The sequence below is a fragment of the Gallinula chloropus genome (genome assembly GCF_964237585.1).
Source record: "Gallinula chloropus genome assembly, chromosome: 22".
NCBI classification, from domain to species: domain Eukaryota; kingdom Metazoa; phylum Chordata; class Aves; order Gruiformes; family Rallidae; genus Gallinula; species Gallinula chloropus.
Genome location: NC_140107.1, coordinates 7711861 through 7739263, shown reverse-complemented (window position 1 = coordinate 7739263; position 27403 = coordinate 7711861). Strand labels below are relative to the sequence as shown.

Below are 27403 nucleotides of genomic sequence, written 5' to 3'. Positions count from 1 at the left end.
GAGTTAACTCTGCAGAAGCTGGGGAGAGCCTGTGTAATTGTGAAACGTGGCTTGTGGAACTACAGGCCCCGACATGCAGCTCTTATTACAGCAGGCAGCTGCTCTGGACAAGATGGAGCTGTGCTGCTGAGGGGAGGTAGCTGTACCTCCTGTACCACGAGCGTGGCTGTGTCCTCCCTCATCTCTGTGTTGTGTGTGCAGTAGGAGAGCTTGGACTGCTGGAGACCTGGTGTGGTTGAGAGCCCTGACCTGATCTGGAGATGTCTCTTGGCTGTGCCCTGTGACCCTGGCGTGGGAGGAGGTGGTGGGAATTTGCCTGGCCAAGTTGAGTCTCTTCAGCCATCATTTAGTCAAATTTCACAAGGTGATGGGATGCTCAAACACACGTTGAACGTTGGCAGACACGAGTGGGCAGAAACCTGCAGCGCTGCCTTTCACGGGTGGGGAGCTGAGCAAGGAGCTGGTTTCAGGATGCTGGGAGGCTGTGCTGGAGGTGCCTTACCAGCTCTGGAGCACAGACCAGGACCCACCGTGTTCTGAGGGCTTCAGTGACTTGGTAACACTGACTTTGTTCTGGCAAGTGAGCTCCAGTGAGCCTCAGGCCAAAGGATTTTGCAAGTGTCCAGCCAGCCTGTGAGATCTGTGGTGCTTGTTTTAGAGGGAACGGGAGTTGTGGGGGATGAGCTGGGTGGCTGAAGTTTGCTACAAGTTGCAGTTATGTGAGGGTGTTTGTGGGGCTCCTGGAGCCCTTTGGGGCTTTCAGTGGTGCTCAGGGCAAATCCTTTGCATCTTGCTGGTGCTCTGCAGCAGCTGCTCTCCTGCTGATCGAAATCAGATCACTTGAGCAGTGGTGACACTGGGTGTAATTCTGCTATTCCATCCTGGCCCTTCCTCCTCCTGTGTTTTTTTATGGCTTGCTCTTGGCCCAGTCCCATCCTTGTGGTACAACATGAGCTTGCTTGCTCCTTCTAGTGTATAAGTAGGCCTGGAACGAAGGCGCTGTAATGAGACACTTCACTGTCTTTTTCTTGACTTCCCTCCAGTTCATTAGAGCAGATGTAGGAGGTTGGCTAAACTTAAAGCCTGATTTAATATTCAGGAAGGAAGTTTTCTTTCCATCTTAAAAGGAACACCACCTCATTACAACTATTGCATGTTCCCTGGGACCATCTCCCATGGAGCTAAGACGCAGTTTTCTTTACATCTTGGTGCTGCTTAGATTTTGGGAGGAGTCAACAGGAGCACTTGGGAAATGCTGGGGCAGATTGGTGGAATAGTGTGCTTCTAGAGTGAGCTGGAGTCTGAGAGTGAGGGGATGGCTAGTTACCTAATTACTTAGAAGGAAATTACGATTTCTTCCTTAAATGTAAGTTGAAATTCCTGGAAGTGCTGAGATCATGCTGCCTGTCCAATGGCAAACTGTATTCTGACTCCAGCTACCTGGGACTTGTCTGGAAATGTCACTGGTCTCCAGCTATTGCAGAAGAATGGGACTCCTCTGTCCGTGCTGACTGCAGGTAGCTCAGTGAAGAGTGTTTGTCAGGCTCCTGCTTCCACACCAGAGTGTGCTCGATACAGAGGCACCCGACTGCCCAGCCAAGTCGGCTCTGGGCTGAGCTGGCACATACATAGGGACGACAAGTGTCATCCAGCCTGCTGCAGAGAGTGAGCTGTGCCACGGCCAGACTCAGCCTGGGCTTGGGCTTTGGTCTTCCCCAGCATTCAGAGCCCCAGCAAAGGCATTATGTGACTATTTGGAACCGACATGGATGTTTACTTACACCATCAGTTTCCAAACAGATATGGAGAGAGAGGGAAAGGAATCTTGGGGCTGTTGTCTAATTGTCAGGTGCAGGGCATCCCTCGTGCTGTTTGCACAAGGATGTGTGCTGAGCCTGCAGACAGGAGAGGGGTCTGTGAGGATGAGGGGCCTGAGAACCTGGCTGTGGGCACGGCTCGGCCTGGGCTGACTTGGCAGAAGAGCAGAGTCTCTCCCTCTTCCAGGTCAGCCCAGCTCAGTGTTCACAGTGTAAATCTTCAGGTCCTTTTGCACTGCAGCTTTCACAGGTCCAGAAGGATGCCCCGTTCGTGTGAGCACGCATCATCTCTGAGCAGATCCCCAAGCCTGCAGAAAGCCAGTTGTGTCCTGTCTTTGGATGTGAGGGCAGTGGTTGGAATGTCCTACCCAGGGTTCAGAGAGGTGCCTGACTAATGTGGTTGTGTGCTGGAGAGAGCAACTGACTGAGGAAAGGGGCTGAAATCCAGAGCCTCCCTTTGCTGAATTGGTTAAGGTGGGCTTGAAGTCAGGCTGGGAAGGAGAGATGGGATTAACAAATGCACTTTGCTTAAAACACAGGTAAGCTTGGCATCTTCCTGCCCTCCTCCTTCAAAAAACCCCAGCCCCCTGCTTGTGTTTGGGCACGGATGCTGTACCCCTGATGGGTTATTTCCAGTGGGGGTTGGAGGTGGGGCTCTCATTTCACATCCCCACCAGAGCACCTTCTGATTGACTTTGTTCAGGAATAAAACGTTCCATAATGATACATCCTGTAAGCAAAACTCTGGTCAGTTTTAATCAATTTGAAGAGTATTAGTAAGAGTGGTGCTTAGGAAAGTCCTCAGAGATGTGTGGACTGGCCTCTTGCTGAGAAATGTTAATAGGGTAATTACTGAGTGGTGTTTAGGCAGAAGATGCAGCTCACAGTGCAGCTGCTCGGAGAAAACTTACTCATCTTTATTTTTTCTACTGGTGAAACTTACTGTCCTGGAAGTACAGAAGAATCTCCCCAAAGGAACCAGTGTAATGAATGGATAATCGAGGAAAGGAGCAATATTTCAGGGCTGATTTTAAGATTATGGGGGGTCCAAATCACTCCTGGTTGGGAGCAGGTGACATTCAGAAATCGTCCCGTTTTCCTTTGGTACAGAGCGTTGGCTTGTGCTGAAGCTCTGTGTGTTAGCAGGAGATTAGAGGAATAGAAAGTGTCTTGGGTCAAACTCTGACCTACTGCAAGAAGTCAGAAGAAAAACCAGGCTCCCTCTAGTTGCAGAACTGAAACTGTTGAGCAGAGGTCAGTTGTCTGAACGCTTGGACAACTGGTAATTTCATCTGCAGTGGCCGTGGATAACGAGATGATAATGACACGGTGCCTCTCAGCTCTGGATTAAAATCCCAGTTAGATTCCAGGTCTGTGGGGGCGAGATGGGGCGGTTTATTTTGTGTAATTTACAGAGAAATGGTTTTTTTTCTGCAAACTACCCCAAGGGGGGTTTGTTTATAACGCTGGAACCAGTCCTGAGCTGAATCCAAGTGTCGGGAGTTGGTACTCCAGGCTTACAGGTACGAGGCGCTCTCCTGGAGCAAGGTGTAGGTGGTTGGGGAGGACAGTACGTAGGGAGCCCTGAAGCAGAGGGTGTTTCTTTGCTGGTTTTGGCCTTGTACTTGTAGGAGTCTTTGTGCTGCCTCACAGAAGTGTTGGCTTTGCTCTGCTCTGGGTCCCTGTCTCCCAGAGCGATGAGTAGGCCGGGAGGGAAACCATCGGGTGCTGCGCGGTGTCAGCCCAGGCCTGGCTCATGCTGAGGGACCGAAGGAAGTTGGTGGATTTCTCAAGTTTAAAAAAGGGAGGGGGAAAGTAAAAAAGGAAGTGCACATTTCTGAGATGATCTCAGTAAAAGACGCTTGTTGATTCGACTGTCCTGGTGAGACACTTGATAGGCCTCAGCCTAGTGTTTACCACGGGGTTTTCTGGGTGTCCTCCCTCTCGGGAGCATCTTCATCTATACTACAGAAGGATCTTTCTTTTTATCTTAACTGCATTCCCCCCTCAGCCGCTTCCAACTCTCTTTTAAAGCAGACCACCATCAGAGGAGAGGCAGTGAAGTATGACCCAGTGTGCTGGCCCTTCAGAAGGCTATAAAAGGCAGCGAGTTCAGGCTGGGATATTGACCTCAGCACAGCCAGTTGCACCTTAAATAGATCAGATGAAAGTGTTCCCCTCTGGAAGATGAACCCTGTTTGCTCCCGAATGAGGACGGTTGTTAGTTGGTGCTGGTTTCTCAGCCTGAACTCTCAGGACTGGTTATGGAGCAGTGGGAGTCGCTTGTGCGTGGAGCTCAGGAGCTCCTGAGGCACCAGAGTGACCAGCTGGATGGAGGGTTTGCTGAAGCATCTCGCTGGATGTCACCGTGTTCCGCCCTCCCCGTTAGTTCTGTTTTCTCAGGGGCGTCACGGTGTTGCCGTGGTTGGACAGTGTTGCAAGGGAGTAACTGCCTGTGTGTCAGTCTGTCAGTGGGTGTGAATCGTGAAGAGCCTGGTGGGGTTTGGTGGTGGGTTTGCCAGGCCTCAGGCCAGCTTGGGGCCATCCCTCCTGTGCCTTTCATGCTTGTTCACGACTGTCTGTGCTTTCTGTGCAGGTACCAGACGTAGCTTAGCGCTGGTGAGGATGTGAACATGGGGTTTGTCTTGCCCAGGGCACTGGTGTCTCCATGCTGCAGGCAGTGTACCTCTCACAGTGCCTTCTGAGCCTGAAAACACGGCAGAGGTTTAGTCTGGGGAGAGGGCTCAGAGGTGGGAGCTCAGATCCCTCATCCCTGGAGGATGTGTTGTGTTAATGGTGTTGGGACCTCCAAGACCTGACCCAGCCTTGGTGTCTCCTGGCAGCCTGAGCTCTTGGTGGCTCCAGAGGATGTGGAATGTACTAGAAAAGGCAGAGGTCAGTGCGGCCTCTCTGCTTTTTAGGAACATTAATGCTTATTTGATAAAGCCTGATGATGGAGACTAGGTGCTTCTCCTGAGCAACTCTGTGTGCCATGCCTCTCACGTGGGGGCTCCTCTGCCTGCCTGGCATGGCTGGTGTTTCTCAGTGGGGTGGAAGGCACTGGAAGACGGGCAGGGAAGGCTTCTGGGTTTGAACCCTGGTCTTCCTTATCAGCCACTCTGGGTCTTGCCAGCCCGTTACGCTGGTGCTGCTGTCGCCGATTTTCTGCTTCATGCAGCTTGTTGATTGGGTTAAAAATGGCACAGAAAGCTTGAGGGGGGAGTATGGGTGAGTTTATTTTCTTGCCTGTTTTCAGTGATTACATCCAATATGACCATGGTCCCAGGGAAGTAATCCTTAGGGAAAATGACTCCCCTTTTCCCACACTGTCCCATCACTAATACCATTTTTATAGCCAACGTGGCAATCTGCTCTGTAACTTCACTGGCTGTGGAGACTCCTTCCCCTTGCTTTTGAGTACCCAGGGGTTGGAGACAGGAGGAAAGAGTGTGCTCTTCTCCCAAGACCTAGTAAGTAAGATCAGTAAGATCCCACCGGGCTTCAGCCTTGGGGAGGTGAGCAGTTCACTCTCTGAGCTTGTGGAATGATGTTAACCAGCACTGGAGCCAGTCAGCATCTTCTCAGCTTGGCGACTTCCAGGCCCCCAGGGTTTGACGGTTCAGTGGTACCAATCCTCTGGCCAGCCCGACCATGACAGAGGAGCAGCTGCGGCCTCGGGCTGAGCTCCCGGCCAGGTCGGGCTGGGCTGGGCTTTGTAGGGGCGCCCAGCAGCGGAACAATAGTTGGTGCTGCGGGGCCATGTGGCGCGTCACGTGCCGGGTGTTTCTGCGGGGTCCTTGCCCATCTGTTCCCAGCTCTTTCTGGGTTAGCCGGCGCGGGGCCAAGTCCTCGCAGGCAGCCAGCTCCATGGCCAGAGATTACGAGCACTAACCTTCCTGGCAGGAGTGGGGTGGCTTTGCTTTTATGCAGATTAGCCATGTGCTTCTCACTTCAAGGCGTTCCACAGGAAAAGACGTTTCCTGTGTTTGGTTCTCGGTGGGCGGCTCCAGCGCCTTGTACCGGGCCGGGGCCCAGCCTGCGCGCAGCGAGTGGGCTTGGGAGAGGGATTACGGCGAGCTGGCCCCCCCTTCCCCTTCCACCTCCACCGCTACGTCACCACAACACAACCACACGCGCGCTCATACTGTTGGTGTCATTCATTCAGTGCCAAGATTGCTTTAAAAAATTCCCTTGGCCCCAGTTCAAACAGGAGTACAGCTGGGATGTGTTAGATTTTAGGCAGTCTGCCCTCAATTTGAGATGAGTTATAAATAGCAGTGCCGACTTCCTTAACTACCACTCTCCGAGGTAAAATGCAGGTTAATTACTGTGGGAATCAATTAGGGCTTCTCTCGGTTAAACAGCCAGTAATGCTTTTTATTATTTTTTATCACAAAAAACGGACAGCAGATCTGGGCAGGAAAAGATTTCAGACCCAAGGTGAGAGCTTAGGGTGATTTTTGGGGGCTTTTTTTTTTTTTTTTTGGTTTTTTTGGCCTTTCTGTTTCTTTTGGACAGCTGAGGAAGCCAGTGGTGGCCAATACCCACGTTTGCCAGCAATTGAATGATGCTGATTTGAAACTGGAGAGTTCGGTAAATGACTCTCCCTTTTCTTCCTCTGGCGTAATAAAACACAAACATGGAAGAAGGTAATGGGGAAAGTCAGAATTGCATTTTTCTGTTCAGCTGGGGAGGGTTTGGCTCTTGCTTCTGGAGTGGGATTTGCCTCTTCCCTTTACTTGTTTTCCTGCTGGGCCCATTAAGCAAGTCCCCTCCAATTTAACCAAACAGCTCTTTCCAGAGCCCAGATTTCTCTTGTGCTGGACAAAACGTGCAGCGAGCTGTTTGTGGAATCCTCTTGCTCTTGTCTGCTTGGAACCCTGTTTTTTGGGGGGGTGGTTTTTGAAGGATAGCTGGTTTTCACCGTGCCCTTTGGTTGTTTTAAGGGCCTGACATCCTTCACACTACATGTGCTGATGTGGAGAGCTTTTGAACTTGGCAATTGCAGCTCGCTTTGGGCTTCTTGTTACCAGCTCTTAGCCTAGAAATACCTGAAATTTTCTTGAAAGCTCAGCAGCTCCTCTGGAGCACCAGCTTTCAGCTGCTCTCATCACACACCATACCAAACAACTTGGCTTTTCAAAGTTTGACTGGTGACAGGACTGTGTTTTGCCAAGTTTTGGTACTTAACAGTGTTACAAAACAGCAGAGATACCCAGATTGAAGGGAGAATAGAAGCAATTTCTGTGAATGCAAGGAGGTGTAAGCAGGGGGTCTGGACTTCAGTGATCAAGGAGCAACACTTTCTCTCAATTATGTCTCCCTGTGGCAGGGCCTTTGCTTTTGAAGTGTAATCACAGTAATCTACTCCTGTGGTGTCCTATTGAAAGGATTTCCCATGTATGGGTCCAGAGAAGAATCTCCAGCCCTTTACTGTCAGAGTTTGCTATTTCCTTATTTACCCTGAAGTGTTCTTGCTGGTGAACAGGCGTCCTTTCCTCTTGCCTTACCCAGCTCGTGTCACAGGGGTGCTCAGAGGAGCTGAGCAGCACCCCTGCCCTCCCCAAAGTCTTTGCTGGAGCTCTTGGATCGATCCGCACTTGGACTGTTCTTTTCTCGCGGCACGTGTAGTTAAATCACCTAAAAGGATTGAGATAGCACATTCAAGGAGACTTCCTGGTGGTAGGCTCTTTAAGCCAGAGCAAGGCTGCTAAGAGGAGAGCAGTTAAAGCCCTGTCAGCAAAAGAGATGTGTGTCTTTAATGGGAGATTCTGAAGGGAGAAACAATGCGATGCAGGATTTGAGATCCACACGGCAGCCCCAGGGAGCACGAATTAGCCTGTTGGTTTGCAGGAGTGTGTGTATGAAATAGTTCCTTCATTAGAGATTAATTGGCGTTTACATTTCTTCTGTTTATAGAATTTTATCTATAAGGCTGTAATTTAGAGTGATGCTCTTCATGTTTGTTTTTAGCATCCTCTCTGTGCTAGGGCCCGGTGGAAGAGTGGCAGTTCAAAGCAGCGCAGTTTGGAAGCGTGTCGGGTACTCCTACGCTGAGCAATCAAGGTGACGACTTGGTCACATCCTGGAAATATGTTTGGGGTTTGTGTGTGTTGAGCTTTTTTCTTTTCTCTCTCTGGTTTGTGTTGTTTTTGGGTTTGTTTTTTTTTTTAACGGCTTCATGAACAGCTCCAAATGTGTCTCCCAAGTTTTTTAAACAGCCACCGTGCTTCCTGTAGGAGTCATGGAAGAGTTGGATCTTCACCTTGTTCCTATCCCTCCTGAAGACATGGTTAGCTTTGTGGGTGACCACAGGCAAGAAAATCTGTGCAGAGGAGGCAGCGTGTGGGATGTGTGTGTTTAAAATGTCAAAAAAAAACCCAACCCCAAATGCCCAAGCCAGGAGTGTGTGTGTGACACTGCCCTTGGTAGCGGTCTGTGAAGGTGAGGTAACGACCGGGAGGAAGCGAGTGACAAACGGAAAGGATGCTGAAATGCTCAGTGAGTAACCCCGAGGCTGCGCTTGGTCAGGTAGGAGGAGGAAGGAGGTGTAGGGTGTGTTTGGGGGGTGACTTGTCAAAAGGTAGGGGCTGCGAGGTGTTCCTGGTGGCAGTGTTTTTACAGTCCAAAGAAGATAAGAGATGCCAGTCATCTCAGGTGGTACCCACAGGGCAGGGCTGGGAAGCACCTAGGACAGATGTGAACACAGTTTGCATCCGTTGGGGTGTGAGAGCTGCTCGCTGGTGCTGCTGTTCAGGAGGTAAGACACTGGAGCACTGAGGATTCAGGCTACAGGTCATTTTTTCCCATTCCCCCTGGATGGAAGTTCCTCCTCAGAGCACAGTACAAAACCCTCTGAGGGCACATGGGGTATGTGGGGTATTTGGGAGCACAGCGATCTGGGGCTGCTCTGAGGTCCTGCAGCCTCTGTCTGTGTTACTCCTCAGCAGTGGCATCTGCAATAACAAGCATGAAACATGAAACAAAACTTCTCCAGAAGGGTTTTAGTATCCGTATGGATCAAAACGGAAACATGAGGCACAACTGAGCGTGGCAGGGCATCTACAGTCTGCCTCGATGGAGAGGATCATTTGTGAACAGCTTCCCTGGGATGGCAGGGGCTGAACTGGAGTGGAGGAGGGGGCTTGGACCTGGTTCCTAATTGATTTGTGCCATATTTCTGCTAATTTCCCTAAGGGAACCTGATTGCAGTGGAGTGGGTAGCCCCCCTCTTGCCAAAACTGGGGTGCTTTTCCTGCCATCTCCACTAAACTCCCTCCCTTGCCCCACCATTACCTCCCCGTTGCGCCCCTGCTTACTCCTCCTTGGCGTGGGCTCGGTGCTGTGTGCCTTGCCTGGCAGGCAAGACAGAGCAGACAGCTGGTCAAACAAATGTTTGCAGGGTCTGTGTGTTGGGACTTCAAGCTGTGCTGGCTGTTGGGGTAGGATTTTCTGAAGTGTAGCATACTGCACGGGCTTTTTTTCTTCCCTGGGAGGGGTGGATTCTGCAGACCCCACGGAAACACCGCGCTGGTCCCTGGGATCCTTTGGGGTTTCCAGCAGGAGCTGGCTTTGTGAGATGTTTGCTTGTGCAGGCCTGTAGTGCCACTCCTCAAGCACCTGATCTCAGCAAGAGAGGGTGGATCTGTACAAATACCACCCTAGGGCTAGTTGCGGGAAGGAATGGTGTAATAGAGTCCATTGTCATGGTGATCTGGTGGAAAACATCTAATTGGTATTAGTTAGGTCATCAGGAGATCAGGGAACAATTCTCATTCAGCCAGTGATGGAGGTTAAAGACTTTGCCAGGGATTCCTTTAGAGGTCACTACGCCAGAAGAGGCTGATGGCAGCCTTGCTTCAGCTCAGAGTAGCACTGCCCAGGCAGAAAGACTCTTTTGGGGTTTATAGCATTTTTGGCTGCTCTGTCTTGGCTCTGGGCAGGGTGGTGCAGATCAGGATGTCCTAGGAAACTTGCATTTAGTCACTCATCGTGTCTGCTCTCAAACTCAGGGACCTGACTTTCAAGGGTGACACTTCCCCATGCATCTGAAGGAACTTGATTTAGAAACCTTTATTCTACCAAAGGCAGGGGACACAAGGCACGTGTTCAGAAAGGGGGGCATGGAACTGCAGTCTGGAGTGCTGTGAATGGCAGTAACACTGCCCGGTGTTGCTACATCAGTATGGATTAATTGAAATGCATAAGTGTAAATTAACAGCCTGTAGTGTTTTGGGAGACCTTGTTATATGTGAAAGGAGTGGTGTTTCCTGTGAATATTTAATTTTTCAGGCAAAATTTACCTTGTTGTGGAATATCTGAACATTAAACTATTACCTACTATGGGGAAAAGCCACTTACACTGATAATTCACCTTCTTTAATGATACTTTCCCCCCCTTCTTTCCTGTCCTCCGGCCACAGGAGACGTGTCAGCATAAAATGACTCCTTCTCATTGGGTTTGTTTTTTGTGAAAAGTCCAGGTTTGAAAGGGCAGCAGGAATCCTGCTGTAATTCAGAACAGAACTGTGGGGTTTAGCACCTGAGACAGCTGAGCTTCTGCTGCTCTGTGCCAACCTGTTAAAGTTTTCTCCTGGGGTTTCTGGGAAGTTGTGAATGATTCCTGTACGTAGCTGGATGTACATTGTGTGTCTCAACTTGCCTTGCAGCCTTCAAGCCCGATGGATCAGATGGGGAAGATGAGGCCTCAGCCATATGGAGGAAACAACCCATATTCACAACAACAGGGACCTCAAGCGGGGCCACAGCAAGGACATGGCTACCCAGGACAGCCCTACGGGCCACAGACTCCCCAGAGATACCCCATGGGAATGCAAAGCAGGACGCAAAGTACAATGGGCAGCATCTCCTATGCACAGCAGGTAGAGCACCCGGGCTTCTGTAGTCTCTGTATACAGCAGGGGCAGGCCGAAGAGCATCCAAGTACTGCTTCTTCTGCAGGACCTCCTTCAGCCAGATTGGCAGCAGTTGCTTTAGGTGAACTGGCATTTCTTCAGGCTCTGTGTTGCACCACACCTGGGCCCAGGTGTGAGCGGTGTACTTGTGGAATCTTTGCTTCTGAGACAGGCAGTGGCAGAGCAGGGAATCAAACAGAGGAAAGAGAAATAGCCAGGGGAGTAAGATGCTCTCTGCACTGTGTTCTGTTAAAGACACAGCTGTTCTTTACAGAAGAAATAACTTCAGGTCAGTTTTGGCTCATCACATGATCCAAGTGGCTCCTGCTGCACTGTTTGCAGGATTCAAAAGGCTGCTGTTCTTCTAGAGCATGCAGTCTTTCCTTTCAGTCTTGTGTCATTGAAGGGTAGTCATATAGGCATCTCTAAACATTTTGCTGTGGTGCCTATTAAAGTTTTGTTCATGGTAAGAATAATGTCACCCAGGAGTGACTCTTGCTGTTGCCTGGGAAGTATCTAGGTAGTGGCATTTCCCATACATTCCCAGTTAACTGCTCTGCACAGGTCTGAATTGTTTCATAGAATCACAGAATCAGAGACTGGTCTGGGTTGGAAGGGACCCCAAGGATCATAGAGGTCCAACCCCCCCTGCCACAGGCAAGGCTACCAACCTCCAGGCCTGGAGCTGCACAAGGTTGCCCAGGGCCCCATCCAACCTGGCCTTGAACACCCCCAAGGACGGGGCACCCACCCCCTCTCTGGGCAGCCTGTTCCAGCCCCTCACCACTCTCTCTGGACAGAACTTCCCCCTAATATCTAATTTAAACCTTCCTTCCTTAAGTTTTAATCCATCCCCCTTGTCCTGCCATTGCCTACCCTGAATCCCCTCCTTCTTGAGCATAACCTTACTTTGTGTGTGATGTAAAATACCTTCATAACAGGTGTAACTCTGTCTTGTTCTGTAGATTCCTCCTTACGGACAGCAGGGCCCCAGTGCGTATGGGCAGCAAAGCCAGACTCCGTATTACAACCAGCAGAGCCCTCACCCCCAGCAGCAGCAGCCTCCCTATTCGCAGCAGCCTCCATCCCAAACCCCACACTCTCAGCCTTCCTATCAGCAGCAGCAACAGCCTCAGTCGCAACCTCCGCAACTCCAGACGTCGCAGCCCGCGTACTCCCAGCAGCAGCCCCAGCCGCCCCATCAGCAGTCCCCGACTCCATACCCCCCCCAGCAGCCCACAGCCCAGCAGCATCAGCAGACTCAGCCTCCCTACTCGCAGCCGCAGTCGCAGTCCCCCTACCAGCAGCAGCCCCAGACCCAGCAGACAGCGTCCTCCGCGCTCTCTCAGCAGTCGTCTTCATACCCTCAGTCGCAGCCGCAGCAGCAGCAGTCTGCCTACTCCCAGCAGCGCTTCCCCCCTCCTCAGGTAGGCACCTTCCTGCTTTGCTTCCTGCCATAAGTGATTTTTAAAGGAATTTGGGCAAAATCCTTCTCGTTAGGCAGTAACGTTGAGTGAACCACATGTCAGCCAGCTGGAGGGAGTGATTGTGGCAATACATGTGCTGCCTCCTCTGTCGGGTCTAGATCTCTCTCTGACAGAGAGAGATGCTCTGGTGGTACCACACTAAGCCACGCTAACGAGGCAATTTTGAAGACTAGTGTGGAGTAAATGCTGCTGATTGGCAATACCAGTCCACAGGATTTTGTACTGGAACGGTTTTCAATGGTTTCCATGCTGTGGAAGTTCTCCAGGTGGTCTCCAGAGCTACTTGGTTTAGCACAATAGCAGAACACAGTCTGCAGACACGGAGATGGTGGTAGGAGAGTTTAAATGTAAAACTTGGCTTTAGGGAGGAGGAATGAAGCAGCAAACGCCTGGAATTGAAGGAAAAGCCATGAAGGCGTTTGCATTTTTAAAATCCATGTAATATTTTCAACATGGCTTCCCAGGGTTTTGCTGGTTGTGTGGAAAGCTGGCTGGGACCTTCCAGCAGACATTGCAGTGCATGGAAGGGAGCTTTCCAAAGCTGAAGGGTTTAATTGACTTGCCCTGTTGTGTAATGAAGCCCTTCGAGCTGTTAGAAGGTGTTACAAGACCAAGAAGCCAAGTGGGCAGCTCCCAGGACGTTACTGGTAGTGGTGTGTTGGAGGCCTCGTCCCCAGGGTGCTGAGCAGGGGCAGTGTGTGTCCTCCTGAGGAGCAGGAGGTGTGTTGGCTCCAACACTTCCCTCTCTTCTTTCCTGTTTTGGGTCACCCAGGGTACATAATTCTTCCACAATGTGAGAGTATACCAGAGTGATTCCAGCAGAGCCTTTACTTTATTCCCATTTGTGGGATATTTTTTGGTGTTTCTTGATGTTTCAGGAGTTATCTCAAGACTCATTTGGGTCCCAGGCATCATCTGCTCCCTCAATGGCTTCCAGTAAAGGGCAAGAAGACATGAACTTGAATCTTCAGTCCAGACCTTCTAGCCTGCCGGTGAGTGGTGAGCCGATCTGGAAGTGAATGGGGCGAGGGCAATCAGAAGCACAGCAGGATAAATTAGCACTGGTAGTATTCCACATGGAAATGGGAATGATGGAGGCTGCCTGTGCTTTTTACTAAGTCATTAGCTTCTGGCTTCCCACTGGAGATTCAATGTAATTTACAAAAGTAATGGATTTGAGAGTAAAGTTTAACCCTGAATACTCTGGTCTTGCACGTTCTAGCTAAAATAATCTTAGAATTACTTCTTTTTGAGCTCTCTGCTTGCAGTGGCTGAAGCAGATGATCGTTCGAGGTCCCTTCCAGCCCCTGCCCCTGTGTGATTGTGTGATACCTGGCTGGTGGCAGGGTAGATCCTGTCCTTCTGGGGGAAAAGTCTCATTTTTGGCTTAGTTTCATGTTCTTCAGCCCACTGCTGCGCTGGTGGTTTGCAGACTGGCAGCTCGGTTCCCTTTACGTGTCGTCGTATCCTCACACTGCTGATTTCAGCTGCTTTGGTCCAATCTGACCGAACAGTTGGTGAAAAAGACAAGTTTATTAGTACCTGGAGTGAGGAAGATCACTCACAGATAGCTCCTTCCTTGACAGATGGAGAATTATGTTTTCTTTTGCATTCTAAATCTGCTTGCTGTATGTACAGCAAAAACAGTTGGGTAGGAGATGACTGCCCAGTGTCCCAGCAGGTTTGGGGCCAGAAGAGTTTAACTTGGGGCTAAAACTTCCTCAGGAAAATGGTGAAGGGTTAAAAGTTTCCTTCAGTTTGCATAAGTTGGCCCGTGCCTCTGACTTGGAGGGAAAGTTCTGAGCTGCTGAGTTCTGATCTTGCTGGTTCCTGGAGTGAGTGAGCTTTTATATTTTTATTTAGCCTCTGGCTAAGTGAGTTGTTGAAGCTGCAGTGGCTGGTCAGAGGAGAGTGAGCTGTGCATATAGCAAAGTTATTTTTGCTCTCAGCAATGAGAACAGCTTTGTTGTGAGCCCCTTGGAATAATTCCTTTGGATTGTGGGTACAAATTGTCACCCAAAATACAAAGTTGATTCTAGTCCTGGCCACCTAATGGGACTAGTTGTGGGTTGTTTCTTTTTCTTTTTTTTCCTTCTTTTTTTTCCCCCCCTCCTTTTGCACCCTGATTACAAAGATTTAATTTGTTCTGAGGCCTGAGGGGGGAAAAAAAAAACCCTTTTAAATGGCATTTTTCTTTCCACTCTGCCTCTCCACAAGTTCTTCCATGTGACCCATCTTCCGGCAGAGAACGTAGGAAAAGTGAAGCCACTGAAGTAATTGAAGAAACTGCTGCAGCAGGAGCGGTGGGAAGTCCTGTTCAGCAGCATTGTTGATGGAGCCTTCATGAATCCTGCCAATCAGCGCCCTCTGACTCAGATTATAGGAATTAGTGGCTCTGCTTAGCAGAAGTGGCTCCTTCTCAGCACCAAGTGGGAGTTTGGTTTATACCTTGTGGTTAAATGCGTTTGGCCCCTTTTGAGTTTTGCCCTTTTTCCCAAGCAGAGGAAGAAAAGATGCCTCTGTCTGCTGGAAGAGTGAAGGAATGTGGAGATGAGGGAATTTGAGCCAGTTCAAAAGTTTTCAATGCCCACAGGTCTCTGCTTGGGTACTTCACAGGTTTGCTGAAGAGAAAGTCAGGGTACAAACAATGGGCCCAGCTTTTAGAATTGCCAGCTATAAAGCTTGTTGCTGTTTTAAACAGACTTTCCTGACTTTATCACCAAATAATTTGCATTTAAGAAGTCAAGCAGCCCTTGGCTTACCCAACCCCAGTGTACTTTTGGGCCTTCTCTTCCTTGGTAAGCAAAAAAAAACTAAAAGAAGGGAAACTCCCTGCAAAATCTCCCCCTTCATTCATCCTTCTTTGTCCTCTGGCAAGGATCTTGTAGGACAGGACCAGCACCCTTGTCTGTAAATTAAAAATGCATCAGCTGGTGAGGTGGAGTGGTTTAAAGGGAGAACCTCTGAGGTGTACAGAAGCCAACTCTTTGTTTCAGTGATCAATCTGGTGCGCAGGGTTTGGCCAGGGGGTGCTTAGAAACAGAAGAGCTGTGTGAAAGGGTGCTATCAATTTCTTTTATCTGCCTCATATTGCTCAGTCTGTCTGGTTTGGAAAGTTTTATCCTACTCAGGAGGATTCCTGGATCCCTGTTTTGCCATTCTCCATGACTTACAGAAGCAGAGTTTGTTTGTGGGCTTTTAATTTTTTTGTGGAGTTCTGAGCCCTTTTCCAGGGCTCAGTGTAGGGGTTGGAGCAGCTCACTGGTTATCTCAGAGTGGGGGCAAATCATGCCCTGGATTGTCTTTAATTAAACATAGATCTCAGCTCCAGCAGGAAAAAGGAGGTTGCTGCTTTGTAGGTACTTAGGAAGTGTTAAATTTATGTGCCCTGTGCCTTTGGCCTGTCCACATTAATGTTGTAGATCAACATAGATGTTGGAATTCAAAGCAGTAAGGGAGGGAATGGGCTGATCCCATCACAGCTTCAGGAGGTGACATTGTCAGGGTGTTCACCTCCTGTGAGCTCTCACTGGCTTTGTTAGGATCTGCCTGACAAGTGTCATGTTGATGGGTCTGGGTGAGGGGCTTCAAGGTCCCTTCCTGATAATGACCTGTGTGTTACCACCTCGACTTCTTCCTGATGATGTTCTGTACTCCAGCAGAAGAGTCAAATCACAGAGATCTCTAGTGCTTTGCTCATCTGTAAGTAGCAAAATGTCTGGGCTTCCATGCCTGCTGGTCTCAGGTGCTGTCCTAGCTGAAGTGTTTCCTGCTCTGTTGCCTCCTTTCTGAGGGCTGTACTTGCTGTATTTTGGGGGAGAACTCGGGGTGCCTGTTAAAGAGGGGTCCTGGCCAGTCCCTTTGTTCTGTTCCTGTGCCAGGCTGGGTGAGGAGCTTCTCTGAAGAATGTGCTGCTTCCCTTGGGAGGCTCTGTCAGGACTGTGCTAAACTAAACTGAGATTGGGAGAAGTGAAGTGTAGCCCTTCTGTGTCTGGGTGTGATAGAAGAATAGGAATCCTTAGTATAAATCTCTTTCTCCCAGGAGATTCTCTATAGTCTCTTCTCCTTAGCAAAGAATTCTTCCTGGCAAGTCGTTTCCAGTTTATTTGGTGTCTTTACCTTTTGAGGCTGGGATTCTGAGTCTGTAGGAGCTATTAATTACCTCCTGCTTAGACATGGAAGGTGCTGGTAGCAAGTACAGGGGTGCTAGGACATCCATTTGGGTTTGGATTGCAAATGAGTTCTGCTGCAAAGCTCTCTGGGGTTTTAGGTTTGTTAGGAGGAATTTTTTTATCTCATTATAGAATGCAACAGATTGTTGTCTTGCCCCACTCTGTCTTCTGGGCTGCCTTGAAGGAGCTGAATGCAAGTTCATGGTGTCTTTGAGATGGATGTGAAGTAGAGCATCGAGGCAGCGCTTGCCACACCAGCCTTTTCATACCTTCCCAACCTCCCCTGTGGTGTCAGGGCTGCCACGTGGGCTCCAGAAGCCATTAGAGAGCAAAACTGATTTGATACCAGTGTATATATTGGCTTGTATTTGCCTTTCACTGGATCTCCTGGGGTTTCTTCAGTGGAGCTTTCCCATCCATGGAGACCAGAGCTGTCGTGAGAGGTGCTGTTTTCAGCAGTGCTTTGTGTGAGGTGTGGGACTTCTGGCCAAACCAGGGGGATGGATCCTGGCAAGGTTTTGGAGGGCCTGAAACAGCAGGGTTGTGTTTGTCACTGGGAAAACTGGGACAGCTTGGACAGCAGTGTCAGGATTCCCATCCTGGTTTGTTTTGGTCAGTACTGGTAGCCTGAGGGGGACACCCCATCCCTGTTCTGGGCAGTTTATTTTCATCTCAGTGTGGTGTGGAAATGGGTTTGATCTCAATATATTGCACTGTTGGGAAATTAGTTTAATTCAGCTGCATTTCACTGGTTCATCTTCAGCTTCAGATCTGCAGTGTCCTGTCCATGGCAGCAGGGATATAACCAATGGAAAAGGAATTCCTGATCCATGTGTGACTTCCAGACGTGTGTTCTGCTCTGGGGTCTTTGCAGATGGAACTAAATCAGGTTTTGTGGGGAGAGGAACGAGGTTGCTGAGGTTTTACTGGCACAGGGAGAACCCTCCTGTGGGTATCCTGGGCAGCAGTGGGTATTCCTGTTGGATTACCTCTCCCTTTCTGCAGTCAAGTCTGAACTGGGAGGCTGGAGGTTGCTGGGGAAGCAGGGTTTGGATTCTCCATCCTTAGGAAGTGGCCTGTTCAGCTTGTGCTCTCTGGGTGCTTGAAGTGGAATAAAGTTGAGCCCTGTCAGCTGCAGCCCCTGGGCTGGAAATAATCAGTGCAACAGGCTGAGATGCAGCAAAACTGCCTGGGAGCTGCCCTGGGCTGCAGGGAGGTGCAGCCCAGGGAAGGAACACTCTCTTAAACCCTCTTTGAGCTCAAAATGAATCATTTTGACAATTTCTTTGGGGAGAGGGGGACAGCACCTTTTATAGTTGATTTTGCCAGTCACTTTGGGCTTCCCCCCCCCCCCCCATTATGGGACTTCCTGCTTCTGTTTGGTTTGTATTTGGCCTTTTAAGCTTGTCTTACTGCCTGCCTTAAGAGAGGGATTAGTGATGTGTGCATTTCCAAAGCAGGGGAGCCGCATGCTGTGGTGCTTGGGCATCCCTGGATGTGCAGATAAACACACCAGCACCCAGCAGCTTGCCCAGAGGAGCACAGCACCCCAGACCCTGGTACTGGTGGTACTGGAGAGATGGGTGCATTCCAGTATGATGGTTTCTATCCCAGGCTACTGTGATATGGGGTTATTAAAATGGGGTGTTTCCTGACCAGGGCTCCTCTGCCTGAGCTGCTGCTGGTGGGTGTTTTTGGCTGCTATTCCTGTGGGGTCTCTTGAGAAGCCTCTGCCTTCTTTTAAAATGAATTTATCTCTTTATCTTACTAATACCCTCTGCAGCTGTGGGGTGCCAGTGGTGAAGCCACCCCCCCCCCAAGTCCTCCAGCCACTCCAGCGACATGTCTCACACCCGTGACCCGCTTCCCAGCGTTGCTCAGCTCCTTGTCCATGTGGCAATGTTCCCTCCTCCCACCCCTTCCTCCCGGCTCTGAACTGAGCTAATCCCACCCGGTGCCTGGGAGGAAACTCCCCACCCCTCTGCATCACTGGGGGCTACGAGGAGCCCGTTGCCTCCAGCCAGCGTCCCTTGGCGCGCGCGCGCTGCCGCTGCGGCAGGGCCTGTGCTGGCAGCAGGCTGCAGCTCTGCGCGGTGCCGGCCTCGCTTCCTGTTTCTATTCTGGTCTGGAGCGGCTCAGCGCTGCTTCCTGCCTGCGCACAGATTCCCCTCACCACCACCACCCCCCACCAAACCCTGGCCTGACATTCACTCAGGAGCGATTTGGGTTACAGGGACCCTGCTGAAAGAGGAGAGGTGACCTCTGCGTGGGGCTGGGCAGCAGGGATGGCGGGCAGCTCGCTCCGGAGAGGACGGGCTCTTGTTCTTTTAGGCCCAGCAAGTGCAGCTAAGGCGGGTAGGTGTTTAATCAGGAAATTGCTGTAGGATGACCAGTTCTGCTCTTGGAGTCTGAACAATGGTCTGAGCTCTGTCACACGCATCCCCTCGAGCTCCTTCGCGCCACGCCGGGCCGCCCGTTGCTTTTAAACGCTCTCTCAAGAAGCTCGTGGTGGTAGGGCAGGGAAATCAGTTTTTCACTTCCTTTCTGCTGCTGACTGGCTGCTCTGCAGCCCCTGCAAAACGTGCGGAAGCCGCTTGTCGATCTGGTATGTCAGACGTGCTGGGCTCATCCTCTTCCCTTTCTTCCCAGCAGAACTTGGTGCTGCCAGAGGTCCCCCCCCATGCAGGGAGAAATGAAGGTGTTTAACTTTCTCTGACAGTGCTGCACGTGTTTTAAACGCTGCCACACCTGAGCTTTGAGCTTACAGGAATCATTGTCCTGTTAAAGTCCTTTAGGCACGCTGGTTTGATGCGTCCTGGAGATGTGAGTGATGCTAGACGCTGCAGAGAAAGCTCCTTCCACATGGAGATTGAATTTGGGGCATAGCAGGGGCCTGAGGAGGTGGGCTGCTCTGTTCCTTCCCTGCCACAGCCACGCTGCATGGGTGAGCTCGTGTCCCCACCACTGTGGGTGCAAGGTTTGGGCCCTGAGGTCAAACAAGTCCTGGTGACAGTAGGAGAAGCTGTGTGACTGTACTTGGGAATCGGGCCTTTCCCAGGCAAGTGGAAACCTTTATTTAAGCAAAAAAGGGAAAGAAAAAAGTCCTGAAGTGACAGGAAGCCATGCCTGTGGCCCCTGGGAGCTGGGGGTTCTAGAACCTTCCTGACCAGGGCGTCCGTTAACAGCCCTGGCCTGGGCTGCGTCTCCATGGTTACGTTCCCTCCTTGGGCCCACTCCTTGCTTGGGAGCCGTGGTGAGAGGACAGCCTCCTCGAGCCTCCTCAGACACATCTCCAGTGTCTTGTCCCACCTGGATCAGCGTTCCCTGAGCGCAGCGTTGCCGACGGGGTCTGGCCTGGACAGAAGTGGCTGCTCTAGAGGCGCCTCAGCCGTAGCCCTTGGGTGTTGCTCCGTCGCTGCCTGCCCACAGGTATGAGGGGCTCTGGGAGGGCCCTGCCAGCGTTCCGCTGCCTCTTCAGCAGCTTCTCCCAGCACGAGATGCTGCAGCCAGAGGCTTGTAAATACCAGATCCCTCCGAAATATTTTCTCTCTTAAATTCTTCCTCCCTTCTACCCTTTGAGAAATTGATCCTGTGGCTTGAAATCATTTCAGAGAGGTTGGCAAAGGTACTAAAAGCTGAATTCTCCTAAAATCCAGGGTGGTGGCCTGAACAGGGGCCTTCTTCATTTTCTGATGATTCCAAACTCCTGCTTTGCTGTGTCTCCTTGCCCACCCTCACTCCTGTGGTTGGCATGGTGGCACAATCACATGCTGAGATGACTAAATGCTTTGGAGTCTAAATCGAACACACCGGAGCCTGGGAAGCGCCTTCCAGAGGAAGCGCTGCTGGGGAATGGGATGTCCTTAGGGCTGGCAGTAGGAGGGTCGCTTCCTGCCTCATAGGGGATGGGGTGTTTTGTACGCTCAGGGGGTTGTCTTCACACTGAAGCAGACTACTTAAAAAACCTCTGGAAGAAAAACCAAAGCTCTTTCAATAAACAGGTTCTGGGTTCTCAGCTGCACGTGCTTTCCCCAGCCCTGGTGTCAAACCAGCTGGTCTGATGGATTTTTGCACCCTCAGCACCCTCCCAAAAACTCGGTGCTGCTGAGAGCATCCTTAGATGCTGCTCACCGTGCCTTGGTTCCCCCAAGCTTCTGTCTTGCAGCTTGTCTGAAGGTCAGTGTTGCCATGAAAGGTTTTATCCTCCCGTGTGGCAACGCTGCTGCTGGGTGCCCGGCCCAGCTCCTCTGGCAGCTGAAGTGAGCTGCAGCTCAAGCTAAACTCGAGCATTTCCCACTCCTGCTTTGAATACTTGGTGTTACATCAACACTTAAATAAACCTGGGAGTGCTTTTTAGAGTCTGAGCAGCTTTCAAATGGTTAAACAGAAACTCTTCTGGAGAGTTCTGCTGCTGCAGCATTTCCCAGGGTCCCCCAGAAGAGCCCAGTGCTGCTGGGTGGGTTCTGGCCTTGCACACAGTGGGCCTTCCCTCAGCGACATCTTGTTCTCTGGATGAATCCTGTTACTCCTCCTGTACCTCGTGCTGCAACTCCAGCTCCTGAAGCTCTCCAAAGACCGAGACTATCAAATCTGTGCCTGCTCGGTGTTTGGAGGGCAAAGAAAGCCCCCACCACCCTTTTTTATTATTACTAATTTTATTTGGAGGGGGAAGAGGAGGAGGGGGGTGGCACAGGGCAGGAGCAGTGGATGTGATTAAAGCTCCTGCCGAGTGGATCTGTGGGAGTGGAGTATCGACCTCTGAAAAATCAATGGCTGCTGCGGTAGCAGCGCTGCTGCTCTGCAAGGACTCCTTGCAGGAATGTAGTACAGCCACAGCGCTTCCAGCTATCGTCCCCCCCTTCTATTCTGTACCTGCTCTCTGCCCAAGGACCAGGCTCACCTACATTTACCGAGGTGGATTAGAGCAGCAGCTTATTTTTGCAATGGGAGTAGAATTCCGTGCGTGACAGCGAGCCCCTCCTCCTGCCTGCCTCCTTCCCCAAAGCTCCTTCTCCTGCAGTGCAGCTCGAGCCAGCAGCTCCTATCGGTTTGTCTGAAGGCAGCCTGGAAGAATGAGCTTCTCAGCTGCTTCTTTTGAGCAAGGAAACTGCACGAATCTCTCTTGTATGTTCTAGTCCCCATCTTAGGTTTGTAATTGTCAGCGCTGATGCCTGAGAGGAGCTTAAACTCCTTGTAAGGGAAGGGAACATGGACTCCAGCTAGCAGAGGCTGAAGCCTCCATGGTGTTACCTCCTTGATATTTGTTTAGTGGGCAGGTGTTTTTCCCTTGAAGTAGTAAAAGCCTTGTGCTTACTTCCTTATTTCCTACGGACCGCTCGCAGAAGTGGCACGTGATGTGCCTGCTGGCTTCTGGAACCAGGAGCTTGGGGTTCCCTCCAGAAGAACCTGAGAACTGTTCTACTTTGTAGTTGCTCACGTGTGGTCCTTGCTCAGACCAGAGGTTGAGCTTCCAGGGACGATCTGAGTGGCCAAACCCAGTGATTTAATTGCATAATTAAATCCCTTTGTTCTTTCCAATTGCTGATCTTGTTCCATTTTGAAGGGGGATATAAGAGAAGGGGCAAGGCCACAAGTTTAGAAAGCTCTCCTAAGGCACACAAGTGTGGCAGGGATCTTTCTGGGCATTCCCAATTATTTTTCAGCCAGAAGAAAGTCACCTTTCCCTTTTAGACTAAAACCTTTCAGTGTCTTGGAGAGGTAAGAGCTACGTGGGAGAGGGAGAACACTGTGTGTGGCCAAGGGGACACCAGGTTGTGTTGCTGGGCTTTGGGTACATTTGATTAGCCACTTTGGGTAGCTTGGGGATGTGATGGAGACGCTTCCCAGACGTGTATGAATGGAGACTCAGTACCTGGGAGCTTTGTCTCTTGTCCAGCCCATGCTGCACACCAAGAGGGATGATCACTGAGAAGGTGCTTTTAGTGCTGTGAAGATGGACTCATTATCCTCTGCACAGTAACCAGCCAGTGGTGTAACTTTGGGGATGGGGAGGATTTGAGGTGTTTTGAGTGTGGAAAGAAAGGGAAGGAAAGGACAAGTTTTTAATTTAAAAGTCTTGGGTGGCTCCTGCACAAGTGGAAAAGAAACTGCAGAGAAAATGAAATCTTAACAGAAAGTGGGTATTTCAGTTAGTGAGAAGCAGTGAGGAGGCTGTTTACTTTTCAGAAAGAACCAGAGATTAACTTTAGCCATTGTTCTCTGGTCTTGCTTGTCAGCATCTTGGTGAACAACTGGCCCTACAGAGTTTCCAAGTTCCACCACACGCTCATCACCAGGTCATGATTTCCTTGAGTGCTGTCTAGTGATCTGCCAGTGCCTGCACCAGCAGCCTGACTGCACCCCTCTTCCCCCCACTTTTCATACCCACTGGGGCTGGGGATGGGCTGGGGAGTAGTGGTGGAAGGCTGTGGTCCCCAGTGAGAGGAGTTTGCTTTCTGGTCAGTCTTCCTGCTCTTCTGGATCAGTGGGATGGGTCGGAGCAAAGCCTTGAATCTCCTCCTCTCTGGGGTTTTGTTACCTTGATCTTAAGTATTTCTTGTTTCATCTTTTATGTTTGTTTAACAAATGAGCTTGTATCAGATAGTGAAATGGTGGTTCCTCTTTTCAGATGAAAGGAAACCTTGCCTCTTCCAGCATAAACTAACCAGCTCCCTTGTGTTGGTCATGCCAGGACTTGCAACCCTTTCCCTGCGATAGATGAACTCCTCTGCCCCCTCCTTTGGGTACCAGATTGTGTGATTTCAGGCATGGGTTTGTTGTGGTGTGAAAAGAAGGTGTTAGCTGCCGAGTCCTTGTTTGTCAGCAGTACTGACAAACCCATGCTGGCACCAGCCAGGGCTGGGCAGCCAATCGCAGCTGGAACAGTTATCGTTCCAGGGTCCCTGTGGGCTTCCGCTATCAGGTCACATCCCAAAATAACACTGGGCAGTATTTCAAGTGAAGAAACTCAGGCTTTGGGGCTGCAGCCAGCCTGGAGTGTGAGATTCTGTGTGAAATAGTTGGAATCCCTCCAGCGTTTTTGATCTGCATGGCAGATGAGCAATAAAATGCATAAAACCCACATTGGAAACACGTGAGGAAATTCTCCAGCCCCTGACGCTTCCTTGAGTTGGCAGAGTCGCTGCTGGGGAGCCTCACCTCCTGTCTCGGCTCCATTGGCTGCGCTTGCTGGAGGAGGGGAGAGGAGAGCCCTTCTCCTGGTGCTGCTGTGATTTCCAGGTCTCCTCCTGATGCTCTGTGGGAGGCAAATAAAACCTCCCTGGTCCCCTCCTCTTGGGCTTGATCCAGAACCCATTGACGGGCTGGAGCAGCTTCCCTACGAAGAGAGGCTGAGGGAGCTGGGCTGGGTCAGCCTGGAGAAGAGAAGGCTGTGGGGGGACCTTGTTGCAGCCTCCCAGTCCCTGAAGGGAGCAGAGGAACAGGAGGGGAATCAGCTTGTTAAAGGGCAGAGACTGGCAGGACAAGGGGATGGAGTGAAGCTGGAGGAGGGAAGGTTTAAATTAGATATTATAGGGAAGCTCTTTGCAGAGAGAGTGGTGAGGGGCTGGAACGGGCTTCCCAGAGAGGGGGTGGATGCCCCATCCCTGGGGGTGTTCAAGGCCAGGTTGGATGGGGCCCTGGGCAACCTTGTGCAGCTCCAGGCCTGGAGGTTGGTGTCCCTGCCTGTGGCAGGAGGTTGGAGCTCTGGGATCCTTGGGGTCCCTCCCAACCCAGACCAGGCTGGGATTCTATGGCTCTATGACAGCAGCTGAGCTCCACTAGTTCACTGAGGTTTCTTTTTTCTTTCTCTTTTTTTCCAAGGCTTCTCCACTACCTCTGTCCTTACAATGAGCTGTGGAGAGATGACTTTTTTTCTCCTAGTTTGTGGTGCACTTGAGTAAATGGGATGTCAGAACTGGAGGGTGTCATTCAGGTTTAGGTAATAAAAACCCAACCCACAAACCCAACACTGTCAGCCTTGGTGGTTGGCAGGGTGAGAAGATAACTGGATAGCTTCTTACTGATCAGCACTGGGGCATTCCAGTCCCTGTGTCTGTCCTTCCCCTTCCTTGCAGGAATCACACTGGGAGAGGCTGAGTCCTGCTGGAAAATGCTGCTGTGCTGGCAGAGTGTCTCTCTGCTGGGAAATGGCAGTTGTTGGAATTCATTAAACTTGCAGATCTTCAGAGGTGAAAGACACTGGACGAGTTACTTGATTTTGATGGTCCCGATTCAGTTCATGTCCCAACGTCCCAGAAAGGCTGATCTGTAATTCACTTGTTGCTTAAACAGATGATCTGAGAGCTGATCACAGCCTCATAGCTAGAAGGCCAGCTTCTGCTGTGTGTGAGGCTGCAGAGGTATGCCAGCAATGCAGAGGGGCCCTCGCTCGCACGGCCAAAGCAACCCTGTGTTAACCTGCTTAATTAAAGCTGAATGTCTTAAATGACTTGCAGTGCTTGGGTTAAGCTTTGATGCATGGGCAGGTCGAAGGCATCAGCTTCAAAGGTTGCTATCCAGTCACCTAAGAGTTAATTTTCAAAGAGCTTTTAACATGGCTGCGTTTGTGTCTTGCAGATATTCCTGTGCCCAGCATTACCAGGTCCTGTCTCAGTCTGCTGGGTTTGTGTAGGAATATTGCTCCTGCCATGTGGCAGGCAGTGACCTCCTCAGATCTGGAGGCCAAGCTTCTCCTCTGCCTCTTGAGGAGCATGTCACTCACTCTGGTACCAGGAGGACACTGTCACGTTCCCCTCACACGCTGGCTCTGTACCTCTCCTTTCCTGCCCCTGTTTTCTCTCAGGTGTACATGTAGATACAGTTTATCCTTGGAGCCTAAAACTCTGTCCTGTGGGTAGCTACAGGCTCTGCCCCTCGGGCTGAAGGTTTAACTGCTCTGAAATGCTGTGCCCATCATGGGGGTTTAGAGCTGCGCAGGGCTTTGGCCTCCAACTTCACTCCAGTGATGATGGAAACCCTGTTTGGGTGCATTTGGGGATTCAGGATAAAAGTACCATAACATATTTAAGGGAAATCCCAGTATTCCCACCCCATTTTCCTTTGGGCTGAGTTGATCTTGGGCATTCTGACCTCTCCTTTGACTTAGAAGAGAATCTAAATTGGATGGGTGGCTGAAGTTGGAGGCAGTTTGTCTCAGGAAGAGGGGTGTTTTGCTCTTGAGTGTGTTGGTTGATGCTTTTTCATGTAAAATGTTGAAAATACTGTCTCTTTACTCCCACTTCAGATGGTTTCCACAGGAGGAATGTGGGGTTTGTCAAAGTTGTCCAGGGGAAAAAAAAAACCCAAGTAGCTGCATAAAGGAGCAGTGCTTTTGATGTTACAATGGGAAGGTAGTGAAAATTGCAAGAGCTCTCAGACACTATTTTTAGGCTTTTTGTGCAGTTTTTTAGCTTTCATTGAAATAAAACAAAGCTCTTTTTTTTCCCTCAGGAAGATAATACTTCAGCAGTAAGCAAATATACCTCTGAGACTGTCGTGCAGGAAATGATCTCTCAAACAGAAGCAGTAATGGAAGGGGAGGAAGGACAAGCTACGCACTCAGTCATCCTACCAAGTGACTGGCGTGCTCAGCTCAAACACAGCCTTTGCCAGCGTTTGTTAGACACGTTTTGATGGTGTTCTGCTCTGAAATAGGCAGGATGGTCCTGCTGCAGCAGACAGCCCAGCACGGTGCAGCTGATGCCCCACTGTCCCCTCTGTCATTCTGAACGTCACTCCCTGCCCCAGGAGCACGATGAGGTGGTTGGGTATCTCCCAGGTTGCTTTTTATTCTTCCCTAACTCCAGTTTTCCACTTCCCAGGGTGTGGTGATGTTTTCCAGCTTAGATGAGGATGAAATAGTCTCACACATCACCTGGCAGACAGGTGTTAGGGAGTGACAGGGCTCTTGCTTCTGGAGACCGGTAAGTTCGTGGTGTCTGAGGTCCTTGTGCGCTGCTGTTACCCAGCTGCTGCTGACCAAGGCACCATCCAGTCAGTGTAAATGAGACCAGGTGTCCAAGTTCTCTGTCAGCTGGCTCTGCCTTGCTGCCTGGTGTTTGGAGGTTGGCTGTTCAGAGGCTGTTGATCTGAAATGCCTTCAGGGCTCAGGCCAGAGCCCTTCTGATGCAGGGCTGCTGCTCTGAGAGACTTGCAAAGGACAGGTGAAGTCTGGGTAGGCTTTGCTCTGCCACATCTTCATCTCCTGTGATCCTTTGAATCTCTGGCAGAGATTTTTCACAGGAATAGGTGCAGCTTCCCAGCTTTCTGTTCAAACACACCACTGCTTTCTCTGTCTTGGACTGTTATTTACTCCAGGCCAAGCCTGGAGCATAGCTGATGCTCGTTATCAAACAGCTAGTGCAACTCTGCATCATCTTGGAATTATCCCTGTTTCTTAGACAAGCCAGCTGATTTTTGGTGCTGCTGCTTTGCTCATGTGGTGAGGCTCACTCAGGCTTGTTACTCCTCTGGATGGGGCAGTAGGAGGGGCGTTTCCTGGCCTTGCCTTCAGGAAAAGCTGAGTTTTATTCACTGTAACTGTGAAGTTGTGCTGTCTTTGAAGAAAGAGAAGTGTGAATCCTGAAGAGTACTTCATGATTTTCCTTTAAATCTCTGTTTTGTTTGGTTTTATCCATCTCAAGTGAGTAGTTTCCCAGCTCATAGGAGGTCTATGAATTAATGATGGTCAGGCAGGCTGTTAGTGTCTTTCAGCGGCTGAGCCCCGTTCCTCTTCCAAGCCCCATCACACGGGCTCTCTCCTCTCTTTGCAGTTGTGTGTGTGTATTGTTGCTGCATGGTTTTGATCCTCTAAAACTGAATTTAAAAAAGCAAATAGGAGAATTAGCCAGTTGTTTGGGCCATCAGCAAGCACTCAGCAAACCAACTAGGGAACTCTTGGGTTCAGGATGAGAGACATGTGGCAGTTACCTCAGTCTGCAGCAGCCTTCGTTCCTGACAGTGACATGAGCAGAGTTCATTGATTTCTGTTTGTAGTGTGCCTAAGGGGGAGC

The 27403-nt window shown here is 50.4% G+C and overlaps 1 protein-coding gene across 2 annotated transcripts in view; it reads left to right on the top strand.

The window, feature by feature from the left end:
* The window catches only part of ARID1A (AT-rich interaction domain 1A), a gene marked incomplete at its 5' end in the record, with an annotated part of 58403 nt that overhangs the window by 12457 nt on the left and 18543 nt on the right, over nucleotides 1-27403 (top strand). For both annotated transcript variants that reach the window (XM_084274083.1, XM_084274082.1), the window contains 3 exons: nucleotides 10487-10699; nucleotides 11698-12159; nucleotides 13098-13211. In XM_084274083.1, the coding sequence (XP_084130209.1) occupies nucleotides 10487-10699; nucleotides 11698-12159; nucleotides 13098-13211 (789 nt within the window). The remainder of the gene's footprint in view (nucleotides 1-10486; nucleotides 10700-11697; nucleotides 12160-13097; nucleotides 13212-27403) is intronic.